Source organism: Triticum dicoccoides, chromosome 3B, assembly GCF_002162155.2.
Source record: "Triticum dicoccoides isolate Atlit2015 ecotype Zavitan chromosome 3B, WEW_v2.0, whole genome shotgun sequence".
NCBI lineage: Eukaryota > Viridiplantae > Streptophyta > Magnoliopsida > Poales > Poaceae > Triticum > Triticum dicoccoides.
Genome location: NC_041385.1, coordinates 186,946,140 through 186,973,255, shown reverse-complemented (window position 1 = coordinate 186,973,255; position 27,116 = coordinate 186,946,140). Strand labels below are relative to the sequence as shown.

The 27,116-nt window shown below is 46.3% G+C and overlaps 2 protein-coding genes and 2 long non-coding RNA genes across 5 annotated transcripts; 3 read left to right on the top strand and 1 right to left on the bottom strand.

Moving 5' to 3' along the window:
- The first annotated feature begins 1,504 nt into the window (after nt 1-1,504).
- LOC119281114 (endoglucanase 2-like) lies at nt 1,505-4,215 on the top strand. The gene is made up of 7 exons (XM_037561739.1): nt 1,505-1,741; nt 1,833-2,045; nt 2,159-2,359; nt 2,450-2,539; nt 2,629-3,433; nt 3,515-3,556; nt 3,678-4,215. Exons 1-7 carry the CDS (start codon nt 1,514-1,516, stop codon nt 3,989-3,991), a joined length of 1,893 nt encoding a protein of 630 aa, XP_037417636.1. The 5' UTR covers nt 1,505-1,513; the 3' UTR covers nt 3,992-4,215.
- A 2,353-nt stretch (nt 4,216-6,568) lies between these two features.
- Nucleotides 6,569-8,935, bottom strand: LOC119281113 (cell division control protein 48 homolog D-like). The gene has a single exon (XM_037561738.1). It carries the CDS (start codon nt 8,933-8,935, stop codon nt 6,569-6,571), a length of 2,367 nt encoding a protein of 788 aa, XP_037417635.1.
- Nucleotides 8,936-22,666: 13,731 nt separating this feature from the next.
- Nucleotides 22,667-24,313, top strand: LOC119281112. The gene is made up of 3 exons (XR_005138273.1): nt 22,667-22,827; nt 22,930-23,056; nt 23,904-24,313. It is a non-coding gene; the product is annotated as an uncharacterized LOC119281112 (long non-coding RNA).
- A 17-nt stretch (nt 24,314-24,330) lies between these two features.
- On the top strand, nt 24,331-26,709 carry LOC119281111. Of its 2 annotated transcripts, none has more exons than XR_005138272.1 (3): nt 24,331-24,756; nt 25,546-25,717; nt 26,447-26,709. It is a non-coding gene; the product is annotated as an uncharacterized LOC119281111 (long non-coding RNA). The 2 variants fall into 2 exon arrangements; XR_005138271.1 differs by having other exon boundaries at nt 25,546-25,762.
- Nucleotides 26,710-27,116: the final 407 nt, after the last annotated feature.

The following is a 27,116-nucleotide window of genomic DNA, read 5'->3' as shown; positions in this document are numbered from 1 at the left end:
CTTTGCCTTATTTATTTTCATGAAATGTAAACATTCATAAGCAGAAATTATATTATCAGCAATTAAACGTCCTGCCCAAAGGAAAACTACTCCTCTGAAATGATTTCTGACATAATTTGGTTCAAGCGGTTTGCAATGACTTGGAGGATATCTTGTATAGGACATTACAAAGGCTTGTTGGACGAAACTATGACAAAGTGGAGGGGTTAACTACCTTTGGGATGAGCACGATAATGGTGCTATAGACTCTGCACTATCAACCCCTTACACTATGCACAAAACGACATTAGTAACATCATCTTCACACATGTCCCATTTTTTCTATTTTTTTGAGATGGATACATATTTGGACACACAGATCTTAAAGAAACATTTGAAAAAGAGCTACTCTCACCTCCTCTCGGAAGTAAGGCATTGTGAGAACTAAGTTCATAGCCTCTGTAACCTTAACTGGAACCACTTAGATACACCCTCTGTCTGGAAAAGATTTGCATCGAACTTAGTAAACAGAACTTCCATCTAAATTGTGACTTCTACCAGACCATTCACATTAGCAAGGCTTTCAAAAAGGTTTCTCTTTCTCCTCTTATTAGCTCTGTAATGAAAGAAGTACATGTTTTATCACCCGATCATAACCATTCGTTTGCGAGCTCCCTATCTCCACATGATCTCCTCCATGTGGTAGAGTCACACCAGGTTTTCATTGATCTTTAATTCTAGGTGGTCAAAATCAACACTACCAACTCTATTCCTTAGTCGGTCCAGCTTGAAACCAGGGGTGGACCTGCACCCGTGGCAGCTTGGGCTTTAGCCCGGTGCCCCGATGCTTAGGTCCAAAACTACAATAGATGGTCTTTAAAATGTAGAAAGAAACACCTATAGAGTAATAAAGCCCACATACACGACCCAGCCTAGGGCTCAGCCCAAACCGAACATCCGAACCAAGGTCAGTCCATTTATGTAACACCCCAACAATAAAACTTTAGATGACCTACAACTTCGTATATTTTTCCGAGATCTCGTACCACATATCTATTTTTTGATATTCTATCATTTACTTAATCAGTTTTAATACTCCCTCAGATCCAAATTAATTGACGCAATCTCTGCACAATGTAAAATGGACATTATATAGAGGTTGTGTCAATTAATTCAGATCGGAGGAAGTGCTCGTTTTATGTCATGAAACTTGGATACTCTGTTTTTAAAACCGAAGAAATGAGGGTGCATTCATCGTTTATTTGTAGAACTATAGATATGATTTTGAGATGTGCACGATCCGTCTCATTTGCTTTCCAATATTTAGTGTGTGTGTTTTTTCATTTGTGCAGTCACCATTTAGATAGCCAACAGATTGTACTCCCTGTCTAAATACTAACCAGACCTCTACCACCTTTGTGCCCCGGCCGTCCTCTTCCTTCCGACGGGACACGCTATAAATACACGCCCTCGCGCTCCAGAGCTCCCATCCAAAGCACTACACAGTGTGGCATTCCCTCTTTTTGCTAGCCTCATGGCCTTCAACCAACCAGCCATAGCCATGGGTCTCCTCGTTGCCTTGGTGCTTGCCGCCATGGCGCAGGTGGCGTACTGCGCGGGTGGTGGCACCACCCAGAACTACCGCGAGGCGCTGGCCAAGAGCATCCTCTTCCTCGAGGCCCAGCGGTCCGGCGTGCTCCCCGCCAGCCAAAGGGTCGGCTGGAGGTCCAACTCCGGCCTCCATGACGGGAAGGCCAACGGGGTATGCAACTGCCTATTGCAAATCTCAAATCTGGGTGCAACTAATTAATCTGTGTACCAGTATACATTAACTTCTGCATTTTCCAACTCAGGTGGATCTCACGGGCGGCTACTACGACGCCGGCGACAACGTCAAGTTCGGGCTGCCGATGGCGTTCACGGTGACCATGATGTCGTGGAGCGTCCTCGAGTACGGCGGGCAGATGCAGGCGGCCGGCGAGCTCGGCAACGCCCTGGAGGCCATCAAGTGGGGCACCGACTACTTCGTCAAGGCGCACCCGGAGCCCAACGTGCTCTACGGAGAGGTTCGTCCTGCTTGCTTTTGAAGCACTCGAGTGCATGCACGTCGGGTTTACGTGGTCATATGCGTAGTCGGTAGCTGACCAAGTGTACGCATCTCGAATGGATTCTTGTGCAGGTGGGAGACGGTGACACCGACCACTTCTGCTGGCAGCGGCCGGAGGAGATGACGACGAGCCGTCAGGCGTACCGCCTCGACCCCCAGCGCCCGGGGTCCGACCTCGCCGGAGAGACCGCCGCCGCAATGGCCGCGGCGTCGCTCGTGTTCCGCCGCTCCAACCCGGGATACGCGAACCTACTCCTGCAACACTCCAAGCAGGTTTGTCTATTCTAAACTAACAACATGCACAGATGAAATGATCCGGTAGCTGGTCCTAATGTTTCTTGGCTCCATTGGTGGATGGCTCAGCTGTTTGATTTCGCCGACAAGTACCGGGGAAGGTACGACGCCAGCATCCCTGTGGCGAGGAACTATTACCAGTCAGTCAGCGGATACAGCGTAAGCAATCAGATCAGATGGAGACTCCGCCATGCATGTTCAACATTTGGCATCCCGTCAGGTCGCTAATCCGTGTGGTGTGGTTTCAGGACGAGCTGCTGTGGGCGGCGGCGTGGCTGTTCCAGGCGACCGACGACCGGCGCTACCTGGACTACCTTGCTAACAACGCCGACGCGATGGGCGGCACGGGCTGGTCCACCGCCATGTTCAGCTGGGACATCAAGTACGCCGGCGTGCAGGTCCTCGCCGCCAAGATCCTGCTGCAAGGCAGAGCCGGCGCGCACACCGCCGTGCTGCAGCGGTACCGGCAGAAGGCGGACTTCGTCGTCTGCGCGTCCCTCGGCAAGCAGGGCTACGGCAACGTCAAGCGGACGCCCGGCGGCCTCTTGTATCACCAGCAGTGGAACAACCTCCAGTACGTGACCAGCGGGTCGTTCCTCCTGGCCGCCTACTCCGACAGCCTCGCCGCCGCCAGGCAGGGCGTCGTGTGGTGCCCGGCCGGAGCGGCGTCGCCCGCGCAGATCATGGCGTTCGCCAAGTCCCAGGTGGACTACATCCTGGGGAGCAACCCGAGGGCGACGAGCTACATGGTCGGGTACGGCTTCATTTACCCGCTGGAGGCGCACCACCGCGGCGCGTCCATCGTGTCCTTCAAGTCCAACCCGTCGTTCGTGGCCTGCAAAGCCGGGTACAAGATCTGGTATCCCCGCAAGGGCAGCAACCCGAACCTGCTCGACGGCGCCATCGTCGGCGGGCCGGACGAGAACGACAACTTCGTCGACGACAGGAACAACTACCAGCAGACCGAGGCGCCCACCTACAACAACGCGCCGTTCATGGGCGTGCTCGCTCGGCTCGCCGCCGGCGGCCGGTTTGGCCGGTCAATTCCAGATGGTACGTCGTTTGCACCCAATTTTTCAGAAGTTATTATCTCAGGGTTTAAGCATCATTTGATTCGTGACTCTTTTCTTGCAGGGCTTGACAACCAGACCTCAGTAGCGCCATCGCTTTCTGCTGGTAATAATCTACCCAACATCATGGCTTTCAAGATTCAGTTCAGTAACAGAGTTTTCGTCATTTTTACCACCCAATCCGAGAGACGACTAACTCTTGATTCTTCACCATGTGTGCGTTGCAGCGGCCGATCAAGGTGAGCACACGTCGCCGATTGTGATCGAGCAGAACGCGACGGCGTCATGGACGGAGAAGGGCCGGACATTCCACCGGTACGCGGTGACGGTGACCAACAGGTCGCTGAACAAGACGGTGCACGAGCTGTACCTCGGCATCGCCGAGCTCTACGGCCCGGCGACGGGGCTCGACAAGAATCGGTATGGCCACGTGCTCCAGGGCACGGCCCCATCAGTGCCCGCCGGCGGGAGCGTCACGTTCGAGTACGCCCACGCCGCGCCGCCGGCGAGCGTCTGGGTCACCGGCTACAAGCTCGTCTGAACTGAAACCAATGGTAGTCAGCTTGTCAGGTTACAATTACAATAGGGAAGTTGGAGTGATGGGGCTAGTGACAATCTCTCAGTTATCCTCCACATTCCGTTATAATAAGCTAAGCTAAGCTCGTAGGAGTAACTAGTGACTGCGTGTTATCGTGGTGAAAATGTAAGAGGAATGGTATTGTTGCGCTATAAAGTATAAACCAATTGGATTATAATTAAAAAGAATATCCATTTCAATTTTTTTTCATTTTTTTAACAAGAAGCTAATCCAAATAAAAACTATACAGCAGAGAAATTGTACAACAAAGACACTGCTACTGCCAAAAGCTTTGGATATTTGGATCTACTAATCGCCAAAAGCTTTGTATTTATTTCGCTGTGCTCTGTACTGAATCAACTGAAGTACAAATTTGATTGAATGCCTTTAAAAATGAAATCGTTTGTAGTGTTCCAAATACCCCAGGAAGTTAAAGTGATGAGCTCAAGGAAGAATTGCAGATAAGCTATGCTTTAAGTTGATTAAGCTGTCCCTCAATGTCACAGTGCATCGGTGTCCAAATTCACATGAGATAAAAAAAGAGATCCTTGTCCTCCGTCCCATAGTGTCAAAAACGCTCTTATATTACGGGACGGAGGGAGTAGAACACAAGTGCAGTCTGCAACAAAGAAAAATTTCCTCTGCAGGAGTGCACTGGTATTCAATCTATTTTGGATTAGCAGCCAAAAAAAAAGATCTACTTGAGCTGGCAGCGGGAATTCCGTAGCCATTTAATTGCAGGAATGACAGTGGCCACTCCAATCAGCAACTTATAAGTTTTTGAAACCTTAAGGCCTCGTTTGATGGAAGAGGTTTGAAGAGGATTACAAGGGAATATGCCCGCAGGGCCCAGAATCCCCAGAAAACCCCATCAGCCCATTTGATTCACAGGGATTAGATGGGCCAAACCACTCCAACCCCGGCCAATCCCCCCCAACCCACGCGGCTCAGCAACCTCTCGTAGCCCCTCGCGGAACAAGATTCCGCCGGCTCGCAGCTCATTCTTCTCCGCCCATAGCAGCAGCTCCTCCAACGGGAGACGGGAGGAAAAGGGACTACTAGCCAAACTCCTCTGAAATATGTTGATTGGAGGGGGATTGCTGATTCAAAGGGATTTGAGGGGATTGGGTGGAAGAGAGGGATTCACCCAATCCTCTAAAATCCCCTTCCCCTATGGGGCTGGAAATCCCTCTATGTCAAACAAGGCCTAAAGAGAAACTTACGACAGCAATTTAACTCTTCGAAACCTAAAGGAACTTATGAGTAGTTAAACCTAAGGAAACTTCCCTTCTTTCTTTCTCTTGTTGCAAACCGTAAGTGCATTCTGTGAATGTGATCATGAGCATCAAGCAGTATGCCCAGCCCGGCCGTTGATGGTGGACACTGTGATCATGAGCACCAAGCAAGTACCCCCAACCAGAACTCACAACAGGAAGGGCATACTGTGAAAAGCCGGCTGAATAACATTCAGTTGGGTACAACCAATTGGCCTCATAATAGGATAGGTGTTTTGTCATTTTGTTCTATTTTCCAGCCGGTTGTGGCTATGAATTTACTATGTTTTCTTTTTTTCTCTTTGCTCCGTTTGCGAGCTGTACCTTGATTGCAGACCTTGTTACTTGTTTGACTCTTTTTAATAATATAGCCGCATGCATCTTTCAGATGCAAAGGCCGGGGGTAATCCTCCTTTTTCAAAAAAGAAAACAACCAATTGACCTTAGAATAAGGGTAGTATAGATCAACTCATTCTTGGCTAACAAAGAGCTCTCGGCAAGCCACAAGTTTCAGACAACAGGTGTTTCTGTTCTTACATGTTCAGTGAGAAATTAACTGGACATTAAACAGGCAACTATTTTCCTTTTTTTCCTGTGGTCTGGTGCAGGAGCAGAGAGGGGTTGAGAGAGCAAAACCTGCAGGCTATTCTTCAGAGTCTCATCACGCCGTACTAATAAAAGGAAAGCGCAACAAGGAGCTTATTATTTCATCAACTGTATTTCTATTATTATCTAAAAAAAACTGTATTTCTATGATGTATGCAAATTCGTACAAACGAAAATTATATATATGGACAGAATCAACAATATAGAGTGATCAATGAGGAAACAGAACAAAAACATATACTAGTCTATAATAGTATTCTGGTACTCCTACTTCATTTTCCAACAATGGTTACTGGATCATTTGTACAGATCGTCCTCATCCTCATCAGCTGCTCTTGTTCTTACAAGTTCAATTCAAAATTAATCGGACATTAATCAGGCAATTATTTTCCCATTTTTAAAATTTTCCCATGGCCTTGTGCAGGAGGGGTTGAGAGAACGATGGTAGTTTTGTGTAATTGAGGGTTCAGTTAACGGTTAGGCTAGTTTTCAGAGTCTCATCACTGCCTACAAATACAAGGAGTTTATTATTTCATCAACTGTATTTTTATGATGTATGTAAATTCTTACAATGAAAATTACGTACATGGAAAGAATCAACAAAAACAGAGTCTATAATATTCTGGTACTCCTACTTCATGTTCTAGCAATGGTTACTGGATCACTTGTACAGATCGTCTTCATCCTCATCAGCTGCCGCGGAGGTGTGGACAGCAGCTTCTGCCGCGTGTGGCTGCGCCGGGAAGCGGAACTCGGTGCCGAACCCCCTAGACTGTTGCAGCGTCTGCGCGAAGGCCTGGTACTTCCTGATGTCGGCGTCGCTCACGCTCCTCCTCGCATGCTTCATTGACTCCTCGAAGTGAACCGCCTTAATCTGAGCCACCTCGTCTTCCCGCCCGCCGTCCACCTCCATGGTGTCTTTCCCCATCCTCTGCCTCTCCATGTCCTTTTCAATGTCCTCCCTGATGGCGTACTTGCACGCCCGCTGGCAGATCTCCGTGATGTCGGCACCGCTAAAGCCGGCGGTGAACCTTGCAAGCGCGCCGAGGTCGACGTCCTTGGCCACGGGAGACTTCCTGAGGCAGGCCTTGAAAATCTGGTGCCGCGAGGCCTCGTCCGGCAATGGGATGTAGATGAGCTGGTCGAGGCGGCCGGGACGGAGCAACGCCGAGTCAATAATGTCCGGCCTATTGGTGGCGCCGATGATGAACACCGTCTTCTTGGCGTTCATGCCGTCCATCTCGGTGAGCAGCTGGTTCAGGACCCTGTCCGCCGCACCGCCGGCGTCGCCCACCCTGCCGCCCCTCTGGGTCGCGATGGAGTTGAGCTCGTCGAAGAACAGCACGCACGGCGCAGACTGACGCGCCTTGTCGAAGATCTCGCGCACGTTGGCCTCGCTCTCGCCGAACCACATAGTGAGCAGCTCTGGCCCCTTAATGCTGATGAAGTTGGCCTGGCACTCATTGGCGATGGCCTTCGCCAGCAAGGTCTTGCCGCATCCTGGTGGCCCGTAGAAGAGGACGCCCTTGGACGGCGACATGCCGAACTTCTCGAATTTCTCTGGGTGCTCGACCGGGTACTGGACGGTCTCTTGTAGCTCCCTCTTGACGCCGTCGAGGCCACCGATATCGGTCCAGCTGACGTTGGGCACCTCGACAACGGTCTCACGAAGCGCGGACGGGTTCGTGCCCACGAGAGCCGTCTTAAGGTGGCCATTTGTGACGGCCATGGAGTTCAAGATCTCGGCATCAATGGTGTCGTCCTCTAAGTCAATCACGTCCATCTTCTCCCTGATACACTGCAGCGCCGCCTCGGTGCAGAGCGCGGCCAAGTCGGCACCGACGTAGCCGTGCGTATCCTTGGCAATCACCTGTAGGTTGACGTCCTTGTCCAGCTTCATGTTTTTTGTGTGGATGCGGAGCACTTCGAGACGCCCGACCTCGTCCGGCACGCCGATGTCGATCTCGCGATCGAACCTCCCGAAGCGCCTCAAGGCAGGGTCGATGCTGTTGGGACGGTTCGTGGCACCCATGACGATGACGTGCGCGCGGGCCTTCATGCCGTCCATGAGCGTCAGCAGCTGGGAGACGATGCGCCTCTCGACCTCGCCGTGAGTCTTCTCCCTGTTAGGCGCAATGGAGTCGATCTCGTCGATGAAGATGATGGAGGGCGCGTTCTTCTCGGCCTCCTCGAAGGCCTTCCTCAGGTTGCTCTCGCTCTCTCCGGCCATCTTGGACATTATCTCCGGGCCGTTGATGAGGAAGAAGAAGGCCCCGGTCTCGTTGGCCACCGCACGGGCGATCAGAGTCTTGCCCGACCCGGGAGGGCCGTAGAGGAGGATGCCCTTGGGAGGCTTGACGCCAATGGACTTGAAAAGCTGCGGATGCCTGAGTGGCAACTCGACGAGCTCTCTGATCAGAGTCAACGGTTTCCCCATGCCACCCACGTCGTCGTAGCCGACATCGTCCAGCCTCTCCTCGTCCTCCCGCTTGACGGGCTCGCCCTCGCAGAATATCTCCGTGTCGGGCGCCACGATGCAGTAGTCCGCCGCGGGGTCGATCTCCATGACCTTGAACTCGACGCTCCGCATGCCGCCGCGCACGAGGAAGAGGTCGCCCTTGTGGACCGGGCGGAAGGCGTCCACGAAGTAGGGCTTGAGGTAGGCGTCGAAGAGGTTGCCCGTGATGCCCTCGACGGTGTCGTCCAGAGGGAGGATGTGCACGCGCTTGCCGAACTTGGCGTCGTGGCACAGGTGCACGGACACGACGTCGGCGATGCGCACGCGCAGGTTGGAGCGGGCCACCTTGTTGATCCTGAGCTTGTGCCCCTCGCAGGTGTCGTCGGGCAGTGCCATGCAGACCGTGTTGTGGCGGCGTTTGCCCTTGAGCAGCACGATGTCACCTTTGTATATGGAGAGCTTCTCCATGGTGTCGGGGTGGAGATTGCACACGGAGTTGTCGTCGTTGGTGGTGGCCTCCTCCACCACCAGCCGGTTCGCCGCCTTCTTCGACGTCGCCGCGGTCGCCATCGCCTTCAACTCTCGTTGGTCGATGGACTTGCTGCGTCTCTTGTGTATTACTACTCTCGTTGGATGTTGTCGAGCGCTGATTTGCGTTGGTGTTGTGGTGAGCTGAAGACGTGGGGTTCGCACCCTTTATTGAAGGCACGGCCGACTCCGGTTGGAAGGCCCGTACGCTCGCATCTCAGTCCGAGCCCCGATCTTCGTTCGCGTCATATTCGGAAAAAAGTTCTGTGCAGACCGGCTGCAAAACAAATCTTGTGCATAACAGACGGCCACTGCGTCCTACACCCGCATCTTTTATTATTGATTTTTTTATATTCAAATTCCTTGACAAAAAAAGATCTATAGAACAAGACCAATTTGAATATATTTGAACTAGTTCAAATTTTACTATTTTAAAAAATTGAAATACCATATTTCCGAAGATCCATATTTCAGTATTTCTTTTGTGAAGTTGTTTTTGTTCAAGCATTTCCGTTTCATTTATATGTCAAACATACGAGCTTATTTAAACAAGTATTTCTCTTTAAATGAGTGAAATTAGGTCCTTCAAATAATTGAAGCATGTCTTCTCAAATGAAACTAGTGAATTAGTATTTTTCAAATGAGTGAAATCAGTTTTCCAAAATGAGTAAATAAGTTTTATTTGAATGATATTTTCTAAACGAGTTAAATAGTTTTAAAATTGAAATATTATTTGTGAAACTCCTTATTTCAGTGTGTATATTGTGAGTGCAATGTGTATTCTAAAACTAGTGAAATGAGTGAAATTGATCTTTTGTAACGAGTGAAATCACTTTTTTGAAGCAAGTAAAATAGAGTATTTCAATTGAGTGAGTGTAATGTGTTTTTTGAAATGAGTGAAATTAGTTTCTTGAAAGAAGTGAAATGTACTTTCAAATATATATTTTGTGTTGAGTGAAATCAGTATTTAAAAATGAGTGGAATATAGTACTTCAATTGAGGGAGTCTAATGTGTTTTCTGAAATGAGTGAAAATCATTCTTTTGTAAATGAGTGTAATGTGTTTTCTAAAATGAGCAAAATAATATTTTTGAATTGAGTGAAATCGGTGGTTTGAAGTAAGTGAAATATGTATTTTGAAATGAGTAAATCATTTGTAAATGAGTGAAATATGTATTTCAAATTAGTGAAATAATTTGTTTCAAATGATTGAAATCGTTTTTTTAATGAGTGAAATCGGTGTTTTAAAACTCATTTGAAATATATTCAAGACTGCTCTTGTTTTAAAAATCTTATCGTTGGGAATTCAAATATATATTCAATAATCAGTTTTTTGTTTAAAAGATATCGTTGTATTAATATCTCACAAGAAAAAAATGTTAGTAGTTCTCAATTGGTGAAGAGGACCGTGAGAGTATCCACAACCGAACCCTCTATACCCGCTCCAAATGCCAAGACAGGTTGTCCTGTCAGTGTCCAGACAAAAAATTACCACCCAACCAGCCTCTTTGTATACCCGGCCCAAATGCTGAACTGGTCGGCCCTCCCGATATCCAGCCCAAATCAGAGGTGGATATGAGGACGATTGGACGCACCACGACGTAAGATACGACCCACTCTGGCCCACCCGACGCCACATAAATAGGACCTTATATATGCAATCTGGCAGAAACTCTACCCGCATTCCACCACTCCGCTCCCCTCTAGTCCACTCTGTTCGCCGACAAGCTCCCGTCCAGCGATCTCCTATCTTCTCCGGCATGGCGGGCAGCGGATCCGAGTCCTACACCTTCAGATCCATTGAACCAGAGCTCATCCCACACGACATCGAGGAGGAGATGACCATTCCCCTTGCGCTCTACCGCTCCTGAGAGGAGGCCGCCCAACGACATCACTCGGAATCTTTTCGTTGGGAATCCATTGCGTCGGCCCAAATGGCGCATGGATCTGGCGAGAGGTGTGTTGCTGCTGCCTCACCAGAGGCGGTCCGGTCCGTCTGGCGTTCGAATGCGCCGGCGGATGCTCAACCGCTTCGTTGGTGCGCCAAGGCAGATGTGAACGCATGGGCGTCGTCTGATGAAAATATGGCAGCAAGCGCGGGAGGCGGCGGCAGCCTCGCGGCAGCGGATGTTGGCGAGGCGGACACTAATGGAAAAAGTGCTAGCCCCAACTTACGTTGGCGTCGCGGCATTTTACGTCCGCGCCAGCACTATTTTTTCTCAGATAGTGCCGGCGTAGGCCAAATCCGTACGCCTGCTTTACAAGCATAGTGCTGGCGTTGCTTGTTTTGTAAACGCCACAAATCTATTGGCCCATATACACTCACCATTTGGAAAAAGTTAAATACACTACGAGTGCCTCGACTTGTCCAGCGTGGTCACTTTGGTGCCTAAACTTGCAAAATACATGAAACTGTTGTTGTAACTTGTTCGAGTGTTCAAATACGGTGCCTCCATCCGTATTCAGGCCTAGGCACTACCCACTTGCCGTGGCATTGACCCACATGTCAATGATTGTGAGTGGACCATATTGATTGTTTTATAGAAAACTCCATGTACTTTAACTGAATTTTGCAAAAGCATCTCACATTTTATTTAAATATGATGAATTGCATTGATCCCACCTGTCAGATTGGGTTCCCACGTACGTGGATAAAATAGTACTAAGAACAAAAACAGGGTGCGCCAGAACGAAACAAGTACCTGGGCACGCATCATGCGTCCATGTGTTAATCAATACGCAGATATGAATGAAACACGTATTATCATGCAAAAAAAAAACTTCGATAGTAGTCCTATTTGCAGTATGGAAATAGATTCCTATTTATAAAAAGGATACTGCATGAATAATAATTAACCGAAAGAGAAAAATAAGTTGCCTTGCCGGAATTTGAATTCAGGAGCTCAGAATGGCGCTCTTCTGGGCCCGCACAAGGTTTCCTTTCATTTATTTTTTCAATTTCATGATTAGTTCTTGATTATTTTCCCATTTGAAAAGAAATATAAGAAAATATTACAACTGCAGTAAACTTTAAAAAGTGTTAGTGCATTTGAAAAAAAAATATTCAACATACTTTTGGAAATTCTCACATGTATTAAGAAATTGTAAACTTGTTTTTGAAAAATGTTTGTCATGCATTCAAAAAATTTACAACATCTATTTCATAAAATGTTGAACATGTATTAAAAATTTATTGTGTAAAATTATTCTTACATTTATACAAACACGCTTAACATGTTTTAACATATTTATAGAATTTACTGTTTTTAGACAATCATTTTTAATACACACTGAATTTTTTTTCAAAATACAAAATTACACAAAAATAAACATTTGCACAATATTTTATAATATATGTTGAACTGTTTAAATCCACATAAATTTAGAAAAAGTTCATGTTTACCTCTTCGAACTACACAATGATAAAAATAGAATAAAGATTTAAGGCACTCGCGGCAAGTGTGGCACATATGGCAACATATGGACAAAGACACCGTATATGCACCATGTGACAAGTTATAGCACCATTTTTGCGTATTTTACAAGTTTAGGCACTAAACTGACCGTAATGGACAAGCTAAGGCACTCGCTGTGTATTTAACTCATTTGGAAACCACTAGTGACGTTGGTTTTCTTTGCATGCCATAGTTATTTTGTTAGTGTTGGCGTTCTTTTTCTTTGCACGCCATAGTATATAATTATATTACGCTTTTTTGTCATCATTATTTTTACCTTTTTATCATTTTAGGAATTTTATTTTTTACCACCAGTTCAAATTTTGAGTCTTTTATTTTGTCAAGTCTTTCATTAATTTTAGTCTTTCTTATTTGGCATGTGATAGCTATGGCGTTGCCATTTTATCCGACGCCAACAATAACCTAGTAAAATACCTAAATCCATCGCTTGCTCTCATTTTGCACCCCACCCGGCCCGGTCGTAGACACAACTCCCCCTGGGCCAAAGTCGCCGCCGCCCCACCACCACCCCTCACCGGCACCAAGGTTAGATCCACTCCTCCGTTCGCGCGGACAGGCCAAACTGACGGAAATTGTAGTGATAATCATCCGATTGCTATTGTGTCTCCCGACTGTTGGCGGGTCTTAGCTAGTTTAATAGAAATTTATAGAATGTGTTATGTATATTCTTCAAAGTTATCATTTTAGTTTTCTTTACACATTTATGTACAGGTTGACCGGTATATGTAAATCAACTTTGCATACATAAGTTATTCTTATATATGATAGTATGTGTATGTATAGAAGTCAGTTTGCTATATCTTATTTATCAAAATAGATTCATAATGTTATCTATTCTACTTAATTAACAAAATCATGTCTTTCCGACACATGCACTATTCACTATAAACATATCTGATTCTGTTTTGATACAGCTCACGCCAAGTATTTGATAATGAAACTTTACAAATCATATCTTTCCAACACATGGACTATTTTACATTCCATATTATCTTGATCGTATATATACGCGATGTGTTTGTAGGTCATGGCCAATTCTGGAGGCAACAACGAGTCGGTGTGCGATGTGGACATGGTTAACAATGAATTCTTAAACACTTTTGAGTATGTCATCAAGAGCGTGCAAGGGGCAAATGATGATATAAAGGGGGAGATTAAAGAGCTATGCAAGGATGTTGTTCGGCTCGTACGGGAGACTAATCAGCTTAGGGACGAGAGGGATAACCTCGTCGAGGGTTGGGATAAACTGAAGGAGGATAGGAGACGCCTCAGAGGTGAGAGGCTTGACCTGAAGATGGACATAGATCATTTCAGAAGAGGAGGAGCGGCGGATAGAAAGAAGTTGATCCAGCTGGGCATACTCCTTGTTGAAGATTAGTTTTTTGAGTAGCTAGCTAGCCCATCTTATTAGTTGATGATGATCAAGTAACTAGAGTACTTGAGTGAACTTTTGTGAAGTTTAATATCAACTTGTTGAGTTCATGAGCCTCTTTATGTAATGATTATCTATTAAGTAAGTACCTAGTGTTGATGAGTATGTTGTGTTCAGTAGTACATATTAAGTAGCTAGTGTTGATGAGTAAAAAAAATTAATACCAAAAACACCATTTGCTGGCGTTGGACGAGCAGGCACGCCAGAGTTATGATGAACTTAGTGCTGGCGCTGGACTGGTTATACGCCAGCACGGTGTAGGATACTGTTGACGTGTCCTCAAACGCCACCACTACATTTTAGCAATGGCGCCATATTAGTGACGGCGTGTGTCTACATCGGCACCCCGTATGTTGCACTCTTCGGCACCCCGTATTAGTGGTCGGCTTTTCTCCACTAGTGGGAGTCGCATTCTTCGGCACCCCGTATGTTGCACGACCACCCTGGGCGCCGCAACCGCGTCGTGGTGGACATCGCCGGCTCTTCCTGGACGGATCCATCATCGATGTCACGTGTCCATGGCAACGTGCAAGCGACGAGCTTCGACCGGGATGAGTAGAGCATCGGAGACGGCTTCGTCTTGAGTCCCGTGAGCCGGTCCATGTTCCATGTCCTACTCTACCTCGCCGGCGACCGGAGCAATAGTTTGAGGGCCGCAGCCGGCCGCTGTACATGGGCACGGTGGAGCCAGACGAGCTTCACTTAGATTAGGTTTCATGTTGCATGTAATAATATGTATTTGGTGTTTTGAAATTATGTTTGTGGTTGTGGAATCATTTTTTATAAGATGTCCGATCAATGTCCACGGACGCACCGCGGTTGGGGGTCGGATTTTGGTGTTTGTGGTTGTACATGCTTTAAGTGTGCATGCAATACTTGATATAGTGGAGACATAGTCAGATATTTGTCAGGAAGTGTCAGCTGTATATAGAAATGCATTGCACGAACGAATCTTTCCCACTTTATACGCTCAAGGCCTGCACGCATCTGAATGTCAAGAGTCAACGATGGATTCTCCACCATTAGGTACCCTTGCCGTTAGAAAAACTTTTTTCAAATCGTATTACATTTGCTTTTTTAGAGAAAAGACGAGCGCCCGACTTTATAAATAAAGCCACCGGGGAAAGTCAAACACCAAGACATAACACCACATAAGTTTAACAGAATAAGACTAAGGACTACGGGTACAAGGCATCCAGCCTATCATGGCACGCAGGCCAGCATAACGAGCAGCCAAACCACTTAGGGATCCGTCCTTCTGGGGCGCCGCAGCAGGGAAGAAGCCGTAGATTTCATTTTAGATAGCATATCGTCGAAAGCCTCTAGGTCCCCTTCCTTAGTCAATGATCTCCACTGCTGCAAAAAGACATCGGCTTTAAATAAGAAACTCACTGGGTTAGCCGGGAAAGTGTGTTCAATAGTGAACTTATTTCTAGTAGTCCATAGCGACCAACAGATCGCAGCCCAGCCCACCATGAAGACCCGCTTAGACCGGCCTGCTAGCAAGTTAATACAACGCCGTAAATCCTCAAAAGAAGAGGGGTTCCAATCAACACGAAGCCAAAGCCTAATGCAACTCCACATGAATTTAGCCAAAGAGTAATGAAAAAAGATATGTTCGGTGTTCTCAATAGCACCACAAAGCTGGCACCTGTCAGAGCCCGGCCCGTTCCTCTTCTTAATCTGATCAGCCGAGGGGAGTTTACGACGAAGAGCTTGACAAAGGAAGATTTTAATTTTGGGAGGAATGCGGGCAGCCCAAATATACTTAAACTTGTCAGTGCGGCCGCCAGAAATAAGCTTAGAATACGCCGATTTAACAGAGAAACGCCCCGAGGAGGAATGGGGCCAAACAACGGAATCCTCTTCCTCCGAGGGAAAATAGGTAAGCCCAAATATTTGAGAGGAAAAGACCCAAGAGAGCAATTCATGAGATGTGCCACCCGCTGCGCTTCCGAATCAGGCACCCCAGTAACAATGACCTCGCTCTTAGAGAAGTTAATTTTAAGGCCCGAAAGGGCCTCAAAGCAAAGAAGAAGAAATTTCAAATTCGTGAGAGATTTCTCATTAAGTTCGATCATAATGATGGTATCATCCGCATATTGGAGGTGAGTAATGCCATTAGGGATGAGGTGGGTGCTCATAGGCGAGATGTGACCAGCAGACGCAGCACGCGACAGGATGTGAGACAAAGCATTGGCCACAAAATTAAAAAGTAAGGGGGACGCCGGATCTCCTTGTCTCAAGCCTCTACCATTCGCAAAAAAATTACTAGTCTGACCATTGACAGCCACTGCCGTGTGGCCACCAGTGATGAGCTGCATCAGGCGGTGAACCACCGAGCCAACGAAGCCTTTAGCCAACAAAACTTGCCGGAGGAAGTTCCAGCTCACCGAGTCATACGCCTTTTCAAAGTCAAGTTTAAGAACCACAGCCTTGGTGTTCTTACTACGAAGGTCATGAATTATCTCATGCAAGCAGAGCACCCCATCCAAGATGAATCTCCCCTTAATGAACGCCGATTGGAAAGGACTGATGACCCGATGGGCGATCAGGGAAACCCTAGTAGCCATGCCCTTAGCAGGGAGCTTAGCAAAGTTATTAATTAGAGCAATGGGCCTAAATTGGGAGATCAGGTCAGCGCCTTTGACCTTGGGGATGAGGGTGAGTACTGCGTAGTTAAGTCTCGATATGTCTACGGTCCCCAACCAAAACCCTTGAATGATAGCCGTAATGAGGCCTTTTAACTGAGGCCAGCATTACCGAAAAAAAGGAATGGAAAAGCCATCAGGACCTGAAGCCGCATTAGAGTTGGCAGTGTGGATTGTCTCAAAAATTCCCTCTTCTGATGGAGGGATCAGCAAACAGTCATTTTCAGCGATTGAAAGCTGTTCGAGAGGGGACCAGAAGGACGAAGTCAGCTTAAGACCCAAATCAGGTTTAGCCGCTAAAAGGTTAGAGAAGAAATGAACAACATGACGCATAATCACTGAAGGGTCAGAGACCCTGACGCCGTCGATAATAAGGCTATCAATGATGCATCTCCGATGTCTACCATTAGCAATGGCAAAGAAGTAGGCCGTGGGTGAATCACCCTTTAAGGTCCAATTGATTGTGCCTCGCTGTTTCCAGTACACTTCCTCCTGCCTATGGATGCCCAAAAGAACCTCTTCTAAGCCATACCGGATTTGCCATTCGTCCGTGGATAGCCCAGAATTATCCGCGCGCTCGTCCAGAACGCCAATTTGAGCAACCAACCTAGCTTTGTCCCGCCTTGACTCAGCATAGTGGTTTTTGGACCAACCTCTAAGGAATCTACGGAGGAAATGGGAGCATTGATGCCAGTCATCTATCGGGCCAAAAGAACGGCGAATAGAGGAAAGGGAAGAAACAATCTTTTACTTCAATATTTCATTGAAACCCTCCACTTGTAGCCAGGAAGCATCGAACTAAAACCTCGGGAAACCAACTGGGCGCTCTCCATCATCAAGAATCATGGGGGTGTGATCAGATCCCACACAAGAAAGGGCTCTGAGACTAACACGGGGAAATAAAGAATCCCACAAAGGACAGACAAAAACCCCATCGAGAACAGAGCGGATGGGGAAAGCTTGATGGTTAGTCCAAGTGTATCGGGCTGCAACCCTAGGAATCCCACGAATAGCCGTGTCCCTAATGAAAGCATTGAAAGCATCAGCCAGAGGCCAAGAGAAATTGGAGGAGCTCTTGTCAGACGGAAAACGCAACAAGTTAAAATCGCCCCCAATCAGGAGAGGGAGCTGGCAGGATTCTATTTTATTACTAAGCTCGTCCAAGAAAACATAAGACATAGCGTGGTCAGCCGAACCATAAATCACCATGATTTCCAGTAAAGAATTGAGAGATCTATGGGAAACCACTGTGCTAGCCCAAAAAATGCCATGGTCGAAAGCGACAAAGTCGAACATATCTTTTTTGGAGCCAAGAAGAATACCACCCGACTGGCCAACAGAAGCCAAAAGTTCCAATTAAATCTATCTATCCCAGCAATGGCTGATAATTCGCTAGAGGAGAAAGAAGATTTGATAGTCTCAACAAGGCCAATAAAATCCACATTTTCAGACCGCACCAAGTCTTTAAGCTGGTCCCTGCGCCCCCTAGCGCCGAAACTGTGACACCCCAAAATTTTGACCTTGTTTTATTAATTAAAATTTTGCCAGGAAATTAAAACTTTTATTTTCTGGGCTCCTTTTTTATTTTTGAACCTTTTTCTCCCTTGCTATTATGGAGTTTTTCCCCAAAGTGAAAACTTTTCAAATATGTTATTGGACTTGTTTAACCTCTCAAGAAAAACTTTTCTTTTATTAGTAGAACTAATTACATAATTAATTTGCTTGATCTTTATTTTCTTGAAAAATGGTTTTCCAAGGTTATATGGCCATATTTGAACTACAACCATTTGATAAATTCACTTAAAATTCCAACCAAAATTTGGAGATGTCAGGTGATGTTTTTAAATCACTTTTATGCAAAAATATCTTTTATTCATGAAATATTTTGAGCTCTACACCCATTTTTCTTCTCTGGTCCAGTGGGCAATTTTGCACTACAACTCATTTAAATACTTCTTTCTAGCCTCCACCAAAATTATGGGATGCTAGTAGTAGCTTATGATTCAACTTTATGCAAAAATCCAGTGATGTTCTTTGAAAAATTTGAGTGGATCATCCTCATCTTCATTCTGGTGCAACTTGGTGATTTGTACTGCAACCACCTTCTAACTTGCTCCTTTACCCTTGAGCTTGCTCCTGCTTGTAGTGCACTTTGCCAAACCCTTAAGTCCAGGAGAGTGGACCCATTGGATGATTCTAAGTGCTTGCAATCATGCCCTCTTCTTTCTGTCAAAAACTGAAGTTTTGCAAAACTTGCACTAACAAGTTTCTCCTTTTAACAAACTAACTTCACCACCCTCTCATGCATCCAAGGAGACACTGATCTGGAGAATTTGGCCACTCTAAGAAAAGCCTAGGTGCCTGTGACATTTTGTCAAACACCTGGAGTGCATGGACAGAATTGGCATGAGTGTTTGTTTGCATTGTGAACTTGGCCACCTGACCTAACCACCATGTCCATTTACCTTCTGACTAACCCTATCCTAGCCCTGTTTCTTGCCAGCCTCACCCGCGACCTCTATCATGCACTGGCATTTCGTCGAACACATCCCGGGCGTGCTCTGGGCGCGCCCAGAGCGTGCGTTTGGCACGCACGTGCGCCCGAGCCGCCGCGTCTCGCCTCACACCCGTTCTGGCCTTGGGCAACCACAGCCAGCACGCCACGTATCCTCCTGCACCGCCACGCCACCCCGACCACCCCTGGCACTCTACAGCGCCGCCGTCAGGGCACTCTTGGCGGCACGCCGGCGTCCGCAGTGCGCCTCTGCCACGGTTGGTGCCGCCCGAGCCACCCCGGCTCGCCACCTGCCCCGGGGAGCTGCGCAAGCTTATACCCTCGCTCGTCGGCTAGCTCTCGTCGCCTCCACGTCGCCCTGCAAGCTACAACACGTCGGTTCGCCGACAACCTTATCCTCGGCCGCGGAACCGCCATGGCCACGCTATATAAGAAGCACCCGAGCTCGTCCAGGCCTCGCGCAGCCTCTCTCACCCCCTCACCGACCCACCCATAGCAGTAGGAAGACCAGGGGAGTCGTCTTCTTCCTCTCCGGCGACTCCTGCCGCCGCCACTGCCCCGGCCACTCCGGCACCACCAGAGCCTCCCCCTCTCCACTCTCTTCACCAGGAGCTCTCCCTCCCTCTCGTGAGTGCACCCCCACGCTCAATTTTGGTCGGGAACCACCATAGCCCCAGCCCCCAAATCCAACCGAGGCCGCCATCCGCCGCGAGGCTCGTCGCTGACGACTCCCTCCATCCCCGCCACTCCCTCGACCACCGGAAGAACCACCCTAGTCTTGCGGATCCATCCCCACCCTCGAGGGCCCGCGAGGAGCCGCCAAACGCCGGCGACGATCGCCGGAGCCCCCGCCTCTGTTCGGCCAGAGGAAGAAGAGGGAAGGGGACTGGTCAAATCTGACCAGTGGGGCCCCTGGACCCACTGTCAGCGACCCAGCCCATCTCCACACGTCACTACAAGAAATATGTCAACTTATGACCTTTTCTTAGTGACCCCAGCTGAATTGGTCGTAAATTCACGGCCATTTCACTTGGAAGGGCTCAAACCCTGAAATTGCTTACACCAAATGGTCATAAAGTAGACAAGAGGCCCCGAACGCCTTATTTCTACCCGATTACGACCAATATAAATAGTCATGAGGTTGTGAACGTGGATGCATTGGTACTTATTGCTATGACTAGCGCCACCTCATCAGTTTTGCCTATGTGGCATGTCCATGTGGCAGTTTTTGCCCTAGGTTGTGAAGCAACCTATATTTCTGTCATTCCCAAAATTCCCAAAAAAATCTCATGAATTCTTTGGGTCATATCTTCGTCAAATATGTAAAAACCTTCCTTGCCTAGTTCAAAAATAATTCAAATATATTCATTTTCCTATTCTGTTCAGAGTAACAGTTTGTGAAGGAAGTACCACTTTGGCATGTCCAAATAGTATCCATTTTCTACAGTGCTTTCCTATGCCCAAATAACCATCCTCCACCAAATGCCAGCTCAATCCATTCATTATTTTGAGCCGAGCTTCAACATTCGTATTTATGTCCAGTGTGGTGGTTTGCAAAGCAAGTACCAGCTAGCCTCCTCCTTTTGAGCTGAAAATTTGTTAAGACGGTCTTCTTAGTAACTGATCATCCTCAGCCAAAACTCACGCCCATTAGCCATGTACATTTCCCGTACCGCTAATCAAACACTTGGCTGCTAATTCATGTTTGAGCACCGATCGGTCTCCTCGTGAGAATCTTATGTTGTAGTTTTCTTCCTAGCACCTACATGGGGAGTGCCCAACCCACTAGACATGTCTAGGCCACCCAGAACACATGGAAACGCCACGGTCACGCGGTGACCACGCGGCGGGCATGCGAGCTTACGCGCTCTAGAGTTCGGGCCCTCGGCCACCGTCCAAACCTCGATGTCTCTCCATAAAACCATGTATTTCTGATTAAATAGATACTTATTTACCTAGAAATTATTTTTGAAAAAAATAAAGAGCAAACTATGAGGCAGCTGCAGTTCAAATTTGCGCCGCTTCCAGCTGAATCGGCGGAAATTTGTCTTTTTCACGAGTGGTGGATCAAAACAATTTACACCCAACCATTTTGTCAATTGTGCATTAAATATGACCTAGTATTTTATAAAAATGATCTGGTCCAATTTTCCAACAATTATTTGGTAGTTCCTTCACAAAAAAACCTCCTTTTGGGCACTCGAAAAATGGAAAATGGTTTTTTCGTCCAACGAAAATGAAAACTTCCTTAGGCAACATTGTTTGCCATTCTAATATGCACCCTTGTGCACAATATGAGATCATTTGAACAAACTATGCCATGAATGTGGCCATAAGATTGATCATTTGGCTTGAAAGCCATTGATCTCCACACTTGATAGCTCGTTTCTGAGAACACTTTTTAAAAATAATTGCCGTATTACAAGTTTGTTATTTTTCCTGGAAACTTGTCCACATATAATGACACAATGCGAAGGTTTTCCAATTTTTTGATTTTTTTGGAATTTTTTATGACCGTTTCAAAATGCGGTCAAAACGACGGGAATGACCGTTCCTAGCTAGTGGTTTAATCTTGGAATTTTTTTGATGTTTCTATGATTAAATAGATACTTATGTACCTAGAAATGATTTTTGGAAAAAATAAATAGCAAACTACGAGGCAACTACAGTTCAAATTTGACCCGCTTCGAGCTAAATAGACGGAAATTTGTCTTTTTCACGAGAGGTGGATCAAAACTTTTTTCACCCAACCATTTGGTCAATTATGCATTAAATATGGCCTAGTATTTTAGAAAAATGATATGGCCCAATTTTGCAACAATTATTTGGTAGTTCCTTCACAAAAAACCCTCCTTTCTGGCACTCGAAAAATGGAAAATGGTTTTTTCGTCCAATGAAAATGAAAACTTCCTTAGGCAACATTGTTTGCCATTCCAATATGCACCCTTGTGCACAATATGAGATCATTTTTTGAATTTTTCATGTGAAAAAGTAGAAAAAAAGAATGCTCAGGGATTCTTTTTTGAAACATAAATTGTCTTTTTGATGAGAGGTGAATCAAAAGCATTTTACATTTTAAGATTTGGTCAATTGTACATAAAATGTTGTCTTATAGTTTTGGAAAATGGTGTGGTGCCATTTTGAAAGAAATATTTGGTAGATTCTTCACAAAAAAAGAATTTTGTCACTCCGAAAATAGAAAATGATTTTCCCCCTAAAAACTCATTTCTCATAACACTTTTAAAAGATATTTGTCTTATTCCAATTCCAAGTTTGTTAGTTTTCCTAAAAAACTAGGTCACATTTGCTGACACAATGAGAATGTTTTTATTTTTTTGAATTCTCATATCATAAAACTGTTTATATGATTCAACATCTTATTTTTAATTGATTAAGACCAATTTAGATGGTCATAACGTGTACTGGGCTCTGATTGGTCCATGAGCATGTCACGCGGATCGTGCCTTCAGCGCCGTCGGATGCTCCTCTCCAGATCCAGATCCGACGGCAGCCCTTTCTCCCTCACCCCCTCTTTGTCTGAAAAAAAGGAAACTCCCTCCCGCACGCGAACCCTAGCATCGTCTCCCAACCCCTCTCCAGATCCAGATCCACCACCCCTCTCCCTCTCCCCTCTCCGCCTCGCCTCCCCTCTCCCTCTCCCCTCCTCACCTCGCCTCCCCTCGCCGCCGCACCACCCATCGCCTCCCGCACCCCCCGCCCGACCTTCTCCCCCTGCCCTCCCCTGCCCTCCCGTGTCCCCATCCCGTCGAAACCCTAAGCGGCGGCAGCCGCCATGGTGAAGGGACGCACGGGGCAGCGCGTCAGGCTCTACATCCGGGGCACCATCCTCGGCTTCAAGAGGTGAGCAGCCCCGTTCTTGGCTATGCTCTTGCCGGATCTGGAGATTCATTTCATGGTGAGATTGGGCGGCGCGCTGATGGCGATGTGGGGGTTGATCTGCAGGTCGAAGTCGAACCAGTATGAGAGCACGTCGCTGGCGGAGGTCGAGGGGGTGAACACCAAGGAGGACGTGGCGTGGTCAGGTGTCGCCGCGACGGAAGAAGCCTCCTCCGCTCTGCTCTGCTCGCCGGTACGGACTCCCCCCAACCCCTTCCTCCCGCCCTGGCCGACCGGCCGAGGTTCCGATCGGACCCCCTCTCGTGCTTCAGGGACACGGCGCGAGAAGCTCTTCGGTCAAGCTTAGCTGTCAAGGATTGATTTATGGATGATTCCTTTGGGAACCTTGTTTAAGTTACAGTCTTGACATAGTAGCTCTTACTACCTGTGTGGCAATCATATTGTGTTTGAATGTAGCATAGTATCTGATTATGGTGTTTTTTTAGGTATTTATCTTCAGAAAAGGGATGTGTACAGTATTAGTATTTCCAGGAATCTGATTATGACACCCTGCTATCATGCACCCCTAAAACACATGAATTTGTTTTACCTTTCCCCCTTCGTGGTTACTAGTTTTGGACTTAAGGACACACATGCATTAGTCGTTAGTATTCACGTTTTATTTCTTTTTGCAGGATAGTTAGTATTCACTTTGTTGTTCTGCTTTATACCTGTGGTTAGTCTACTTACTGTTTCTGGACTTGAGGGCACACTTGTGTTGTGTGGTGGTATTTTTACTTTTCTGTTTGGTTTTATACCTGTCCATGGTGCATATATGAATGTCCTGAAATCAAATAACCTTCATAGGATAGGAAATTGGTAGTTTAGCTCATATAGATGATCTTATAGTGAACATCTTCAGTTGTTTGATGAATGTTGCTGCCATTTATCGCTGCATCTATGTTCATTCTAGATTAGTAGCTCCTTGGATCTGTGCCCATGCATTGTATGCTCTTCTTTCCATATATGTGCTGCATTTCTATATGGCAATGAGCTTACCCTCTGTTGTCCTGTTTCCATGGCGCGCGCAAACTGTGCAGTGCTGCTGTGGCTCCTGGTGGCAGTGAGCGTGAAGCTGGGGCGGCGCCACATCGCCCACAACGCGGTGGAGCTGATGGAGAGGTGTCTGGCCAAGGACGACTTCCCTGAGTACTATGACGGCAAGACGGGGCGGTACATCGGGAAGCAGTCGCGCAAGTTCCAGACGTGTTTGTTTAAGGCTGTTGCTTTGCTCTGTGTGATTTTACTCTAGCATGTGTGTTGCATTTTGTCCTGCACCTTGAGAATGACTAGGATTTATGTTATAGAATTCCAAGTGTAGTCGCAATATATAACATGCCTAAAGTATATGGACTTGTGCAGTGTGTCCATCGAGAGTAGATAGACTATTTCTTTCATGATTCATCTATATATGCTGCTCTTATATGCAAGTTTGTATCTGGATGTCTTATGCATGACAAAAGTTTGTGAAATGCAATGTTTTTCTGTTGTGGTCTGTTTGATGGGGATTGATGCACATGTAGGTCATATCTCTGTGTGTTTGGACCGAGGGAACAACACTAGCTTATTAGCTTACTTTTCATCAAGTACTAGTATTAGTTGAGATGTAGATGGACTGTTTCTTTCATGATTTTATCGATATAAAGTTGTTTACATGTTTTTTATCTGGATGTCTTATACATGACAGAAGCTTGTGATTTTATCTGGATGTCTTATACATGACAGAAGCTCCTTCGCCTCCAGATCCGGCGGCCGGTAATGGCGCCGTCGCCTCCGCACCCGCACCCGCAAGCAGCGCCGCCCCTCTGAGCCGCTCTCCACGCATCACGGAGTCTCCGTCGCCGTCGCCCTCCACCCCATGGCTGCCTCGACCACGCCCCCTACCCACCCGAGGTACGATGCAGCGGGTGCATAGCCTCTCTTTCTCAGTGATACGTGCTGCACAACCCTAGCGGAATTTGATTGATCCATGCTGCTGCTGCTTCAAATACGCTGTTAGCTGTTTGCTTCAGAGATCCATGTTGTTAGCTGTTGTTACTCAAATACGCTGCATATAATAATATCACCGTCGGTCAGAATACTCACTGCTATCACCTAGCACTAGCAGTGAGTGAGTGAGGTCGGCTATAATCAGTTTACCAGTGACAACAACCATGATTTTGTCTCTGATATTATCATCGGACACACTCTCTCTCTAGTCTAGTTTGATGCCGAGTCGTAAAATTAATTTGTTTTCAACACAAGCTTCTGCTCTTCGATGCCTACAGGTTGATGTTGAAGACCTATAGAGTTTACTTTGGTCATTATATATATATATATATATATATAATCATGTCTGAACCTGAACTGTACATGGAGGCTTGGTTGCATTCGTGGGATGCTGAGTATTGGGGTATATTTAACTTTACAAGTTTCAACTTATTCTGTCATCTTTATTTTGGTTCCCTGTAGCTTGGAGTGCCTTGGGTTTCACTTAACATGTGTGTACATGTATGGAACAGAGGAAAAAAGTAAGAGGGCAATTCAATTTTAGAGAGAAAGAGAGAGAGAGATGCGTACATGTATGGTTCAGGCAATGATTTATACATGTATTCTTGGACTGCACCATGGATGAGCATGTCTTGTTCAACTAAAAGAATTTATTAATTGAAAAGAACTAACTCCAACAAGTGATACGTGCAGGTACTTGTGGTGAGAAGCAACCTCCGGCTGATCGTCAGGGTCATGGCGCCCCCTCACCCCGTGCATTTGGCGCCTTGCAGCGGGGACTTGGATTGCATCTGGAAGCTGCTTGCGTGGGGAGCTGATCGGCTCCAAAGAGACTCTGCTGGGGGAGAACTAGATCCCTGCCATGGTCTTGCCTTACACATTGTTGGTCTGCTTAATTTTGTGCTATGAGGTCGCTGTCAATAGTGTCCCTTCCAAGTTATCTTACATATTTCTGCTTCATTCTATGGTTTTATTGATAGTAGCTCATTAGTCCCATGGTTATGTAGGTTTACCTAGTTTATTATTGATGTCTTTTCTGCAGTTTTGTTGGTTAGCTTTACTCTTTTCCTAATTACCATGCTTGTAATATTTGTTGATGAACCAATAGTTTTAAGGCATTTGCAGTAGCTTCCGTTGTGATTTATGATAGTCAGCTGTACAATGCTCATTTTGCTGCTAGTGTCCATTTCACAGTTTTATTTACTATGTTTTGGCCTAGTTTTGTTCACGTGTATAATAAGCATCTTGAATGCTCATTTAGCAGTGTATTAATAACACTGCTAGTTTTGTTCACGTGTATTCAGATTAATACACCGTGTTATTAAACTGCACAATGCTCATCCTGTTGGCTACTTGTCGATGTTATCCGCATAACTATAGGCTGCCATGTCTTTTCCACTTTTCTTTTCGCTTTCTGTAATGCTAACTTGACGGTAACCCTATAGTTTGTTGGCTGTTGCAACCCAGCAGCGGCGCTTCCATTTTAACGCATGTACTAGTGTGCTAAAACTTCATTATTCTGTTATTTATTGTTAAATATGTTGTTAGATCTACTTCTATTTTGTTCCTAAATATTTTGTTTTGTAACGTGCAGATGCTGGGCTTTAATGTTTCTTCGTGAGCATCAGTAAAAAGAAGTCGGAGGAAGAATAGTTCTTGCTCATTGGAGCTAGTTCTGAGAGTAATGGAGTCCTTTATGCTGCTCCTATTTGTATGTGTGTTATGTGATGTAGCAGAATCTGGCTCCTGTGATTGTACACTTGTGGAGCTTGTTATCTGATTGTAAACTTGATGCTGATCACATTTGTATGTGTGTTATATGATGTAGCACTTTGATGATTGATAATATTTGAAGTATTTCGTGTGTTTTCTGTGTGCCAATTTAAATAACAGGTATTTATTTGTGTGAAATAAAAAATAAAGAATATTGGGGACCCACCTGACTATAAAAAAAGAAAAAAAATGAAACTGTTGAGACAAAAAGGCCATGGGCCAAAAATAAAAAGGCTGCAATGTTGGGCTTGGTTCATGAAGCTGACAAAAAATTTCACAGGAAAAAAATATAAATGGGCTGAATTAATGGGCTCGGCCCATGTAGAACCCCCAATTGGACCGGGCTGATTTTAACCAACGACCTTTTCAATTCGTCGCAATTTTGCCACGTCAGATTGCCACGTCGGATCCGACATGGCCTGGGGAGAGAGCTAGCGACCAAAACAGAAGGTCATAGGATCAACGACCTTTTGTTAAAGGTCGCTATAGTC